The sequence below is a fragment of the Geospiza fortis genome, unplaced genomic scaffold, assembly GCF_000277835.1.
Source record: "Geospiza fortis unplaced genomic scaffold, GeoFor_1.0 scaffold330, whole genome shotgun sequence".
Lineage (NCBI taxonomy): Eukaryota > Metazoa > Chordata > Aves > Passeriformes > Thraupidae > Geospiza > Geospiza fortis.
Genome location: NW_005054400.1, coordinates 2,093,292 through 2,098,361, shown reverse-complemented (window position 1 = coordinate 2,098,361; position 5,070 = coordinate 2,093,292). Strand labels below are relative to the sequence as shown.

Genomic DNA, 5,070 nt, shown 5'->3' with positions numbered 1-5,070 from the left:
ATCTCCAGCCCCTACACCTTAATTCCAGGAGGAAGCACACAGACCTGTCACTGGGGGCATGTGAAGCCAGACTGGATAAATGCATTTGAATAATACGTTGTGATGCTCTGAATCCTTCCTGCTGTAGCCACAAAACACGGATGAGGTAGGAACTAACACCTAGGGAACAGTCTTCTCTACTTCCTAATTTACCTTTTTTCCTTTCACACGTGAATCAGCATGTATTCAGGGAAAAAAACCCATTTCTTTCTCTAAGCTTTGTCTGTCCTACAGCGAGTGTGAAGGAGTGTGAATCCCATTTGGAAGCTCCTTCAGAGGAGACGTCTCTGAGCAGGTGCGTGGTTTGCACGCTAATCCAGCCTGCTCCCACACCCTGCAGTGAACCCCATTAATGTGGAGCCTCGTTAAATGCCACGAGGCTCCAGGAATGAGCCAGCCCTGCTGTTCCCTTGATGCACCAAAAAATGAAACAGCTCGCAGGCTTCTGGGTCTGTCAAAGGACAGGGGAGAGCAGGAATCGCTCTGACTTGGCCAAGGATGGTCTCTGGCAGGAGGGAGGAGAGGGAAAACCATGGTGGCATTTCCAAGGGTTTGATGTTAGGTGGTGCTGAGTGCTGTGCTCAGGCTAATGAGGGGATTTATGTGGCATCCTGCAAGTCTGAAAATCCTTTTCAATGGCACTAAGCACACTCATACGCGCTTTTCCTCTTTCATTTTTGTGTAATGCATTTGGGATTTTTTTTTTTTTTCAGAACTGGTAGAAATACATTCTCCTGAGATACATTTTCATTAAGGTGTATATTTCTGGGTAGCAATATTTCTGCTGGAAGAGAGTTTGGTTCTCTTTATGAGTGTGCTCATCGGGATATCTGTGCAACGGGAACAATAAAACAGAGCAATGAGTACATGGTGGTTAAAATGTGTCTGAATGGGAGCCCAGCTCCCTTGAGCATCACAAGGTGGGTGGCTTGTTCTTTGTGACCCCTCTGAAAACAGCAAGCTAAAGCAAGAAGGAGCTCTGCAACCAGCTAGATGCAGACCAGCACTTGTGTGTATTTAAGTGAGGATTCACAGCTCCTCTGGATGGTGTTCTCTGAAGGGGCTTGGTCCAACCTGTTCTTCAATATAGCTTCATGGAGGTGCTGGAAACTTTGGCTGCTCATTCTCACAGGTCTTGGTCAGCCTGGTCTGACATCTGTCCTTGTGTGGTGGTGTCAGGCCATGGGAGTGACGCTGCTGTCACTTCAGGTCTCAGCTCCAGCGTGTGAATGACTGTGGTGAGTTGGCCGTGGAGCTTCAGCCAAGTCACACCAAAGGTGGGGAGAAGGGGCTTGAAGGCACTCACAGGATTGGAGTGGGCTGGAGTGGAGCTCTGGGTCTGGCCTGGGTCCCTGGGAGTGTGAGGTCTCCACAAGTCAAGGGGGCTGTGTAAAATAGAGATATTGGATGTTCTCAGCTAAAAGCCCAGGTGAGGACAGCAGTGGGATCTGTCCAGATCGTTCAGTGCCTACCTGAAAAGGACAGGGCAAGTCCATTGGCAGCCTGGAGATGGAGGAGAGCTTCTGTGTGCACTGCTAACACCTGGCTGGTAAAGAGAAGTGGAGATGTATTTAATGCAGCTGTAGGGCGCGCTCTGCCGTGGCAGCAGGACCAGATGTCTGTGATGGCTGGTTAGATCACACAGGAATTATTAATTGGGGTGGCTTGGGGCGTTCTTTGCCGGAGTGGTTTCATGGTCACAGCAAGGCAGTGGTGACAAGGGATGAAAAGCCCTTCAGAGGTATCAGGACATCTCCCTTCTGGATGGGGTGGGACACGGGCAGCGTGGCAGTGTCTCAGCTCAGAGCCATTCAGAGCAGGATCTCTGACTGTTGAACAATGCTTGGCAGAAAGGAGCTGGAATTATAAATAATGCATTTCCTTTGTCTTGCAGGAGTTCTGGAGGCAGAGGTACAATCAGATCAGCTGTGAACAGCTTACATAGCAAATCTAATAGGTTTGTAAATTAGATTTTGTGTTCATTTGTTTTTGCTGTAAGGCAGCTATTAATCTGCTTCTCCTCTTCGCTGGATAGTGCTGTTCTTATTTAGCAAATGTATCTGTTCCTTTTCACTTCTGCTTTGCATTTTCTTAATCATTCCCCCCCCCACTTCTTCCAGCTCAGTGCAATAATCATTTGCAAATAACCAGGGATCTGGAAGTTGTGGTGATTGAGAGAATGAGAAAGAGTTTACTTATTGTGAAAATAAGTCAGTGATAGAGTTGATAGAGTTGCTATTTTCCATAGTTTTAAGTGCTATTAGAGGAGCAATCACTGTGCTTGGGATCAGAGCTCCAGTTTTGTTGCAGTGCACTCCCGTCACATCCCTTTGTGGCAGAGTCATTCCCAGCCCCATTCAGTGCCTCTCTGTGTCATTTTTACAAAGATTCCCTGTCAGCCCAGCCTTGCCAAGTGGCATGTTTGAAAAGGTTTGCGTGACAGCATGCAAGGAAGAAGAGTGATATCATTCTGTGATGATGTCACCACCCGTGACCAAAACACAGAAAATGGATACAACAAAAAACCCAGAGTTATTCCCAGGATTGCTTTACCCTACTTCAGTCATGGTTTTTGACACCTTCTAGGTGAGGTTTCCAAGACATGAGTGATGCAGCAAAATGCAAGAAGCAAACAAATCCAGCAGACTGGCAGCCTCTGGAGAGGAACTGTACACACACACATCAGGACACTGGCAGCCAGCATTTATAAACACATTTCCTTGCCTTTTCGACACATTATACAGTGTGAGCCACCACGTGTCCTGGGGAGCTCTTTCCGTGAGCTGGAGATACCTTCCCAGGAGCTGGATGTTTGTCCATGAGCCTGGGCCACCACCTCTGCCCCATCTCTCACTCTGCTCCCTCCTTGGGGTTTATGTGCTTTATATAAATGCATTTATTTACAAAGCATTTCCCAGCTGGAAGAAGCCCTTTGCAGTGGAGAGGGAGATTCCCTTTAGCTGATAGCAAGTGCTTTGGCTGTGTATTTTTCAGAGTGCTCTGAAGTGTGAAGGCTTTTTTGGGTCTGCAGATAAACACGCAGCTTCTTGATGAGATGCTTGGCTTTTCTTTTTGGAGGGCAGCTGGCTGGAACCAAATATTTGGAAGCTCCTTCAATTCAAGCAGTTTGATTTTAATGTCTCAGAAATGCTGGGGCTGATTTGCTTCTTTGAGCAGGGGTTAAACACTGGGGTCTCCCAGTGATCTCTGGCTGCTGCTCATTTCTTGACCTGGAAAAAGTGATATGGGTGCTGAAATCCTTGTGCACAATTCTAAAGAGGGAAAAAGTTTCCAATGAGCCAGCCAGCCCCTCTGTAGTACAGGATGCTCACAGCCCAGTCACACAAGCAGCACTCAGCAGCTCAGCTGAATTAATTTCTCCATTGGGTGAAGAGAGGGTTGCTCCTCCCTGGTGAGGATTTTAATCTTCTCCAGGAGCTGAGCTGGCTCCACTTTGGGATGTTTGTGTGTGACCATGAGGCAGCAGGGCATCCACCTTGGCTAGGAAGATTCTGAGTGAATTTTGGGGGCTTTGGGGTGTCTTGTCTGCAAGTGCCCATCTGCCAGCCTGTCACAGTGTGTTTTTCTGTGCATGCCTCCCTGCAGCTCAGTGTGTAGTGGTGTGTTTTCTGTGGAGCTGTGCCTGGCTGTCAGTCTGTGCTCGTGGAAGGGAGTGGGTATTTAAGGATCTCTGTCTGCTTGAGTGCAGCAGAATAGGAACAGGCTTTCACTTCTTGTTTAGCTAATAACTACAATTTGGCTTTTCTGATGAAGTTTGAATTCCAGCAGCCAGAGCTGAAGATGGTGATTAGAAGTGCCATTGGGATGCTAACGGATTCTGTCTCCCTCTCCCTGACTTTCTTTTCTCTAGAGCTGAAGTAGTAATAAATGACTCCTCATCTCCAGCTGTTGTTGACAGAAGTAATGAAAGCATTAAGCACAACATTAAACCAGCCTCATCCAAATGGAGACACAACCAGACACTCTCTTTGAAGATCAGGTACTGGTAATTACCTGTAGGACAAGAGACAGATTTGGTCCTCTCCAGTGCAAGCTGGCAAATTGTGTATCATCTAAAGAAGTCAAGGAAGAAATAAAAAGACTTACCTCCTGCTGAGATAGGCTTCATGTCTGTAAACGATTGCTTGGAAATAAGTTCTCAGCTAAGCCAGCTGGCCTGGCAACAACAAAACAAGGAGCACTTGAGCCCCTGTTTTTCAGGCCAAGTGGAATTTGTGTGTGCAGGTGATGGGTCACAGGGAGAAGGAGACCCTGAGTAAGCTCAGGGACCCTCACTAATGGTGGGCTGACTGTGGTAGCCTGCCCCGGGCAGGGATGAGTGGAGAGGGAGCAGGCATTGAGATGGAGATATCCTTTAGTGAGCTGTGCCTGGAGAGCATGGTCAGATGGACTGGCCAGAGAGTGAGGGCAGCCAGGAGGCAAGAGCTCATCTCACACCTGACCCAGCCTATCTCTGCGCCTCACCTGACAAGGCTCTTTTCTTCCCTGTGCTCAGAAAACAGATCTTGAAGTTCCTGGATGCCGAGAAGGACATTTCAGTGCTGAAGGGGACGCTGAAGCCGGGGGACATCATCCACTACGTCTTTGACAGGGACAGCACCATGAACGTGTCCCAGAACCTGTATGAGCTGCTGCCCCGCACCTCTCCCCTCAAGGGCAAGCAGTTCCCCAGCTGTGCCATCGTGGGCAACTCGGGGGTGCTGCTCAGCAGTGGCTGCGGGCCCGAGATCGACGCTCACAGCTTCGTCATAAGGTAGGGAGGGCACTGCTCCAAAAGCACAGGGCTGTGGAGTTTGTGGGGTCCCCCATGGCAGGAAGGAAATTAATCTGACTCCATGTTCTGAGAAGGCTAATTTATTTTTACATATTATTTATTTTATTTTATTTTATTTTATTTTATTTTATTTTTACATATTATTTATGTATTTATTTCTTTACTATATATTATATTTATATTATATTTATATTATATTCTTAAATCTATTATTTATAATCAGTAATTATACTTAT

General features: G+C 47.2%; 1 protein-coding gene across 1 annotated transcript in view; it reads left to right on the top strand.

The window, feature by feature from the left end:
- The first annotated feature begins 1,911 nt into the window (after window positions 1-1,911).
- ST8SIA2 (ST8 alpha-N-acetyl-neuraminide alpha-2,8-sialyltransferase 2) overlaps window positions 1,912-5,070 on the top strand; it is an 18,710-nt gene continuing 15,551 nt past the window's right edge. Inside the window, exons 1-3 of the mRNA XM_031061126.1 lie at window positions 1,912-1,996; window positions 3,911-4,039; window positions 4,556-4,813. Of these exons, the coding sequence (XP_030916986.1) occupies window positions 4,662-4,813 (152 nt within the window). The 5' untranslated portion in view covers window positions 1,912-1,996; window positions 3,911-4,039; window positions 4,556-4,661. The remainder of the gene's footprint in view (window positions 1,997-3,910; window positions 4,040-4,555; window positions 4,814-5,070) is intronic.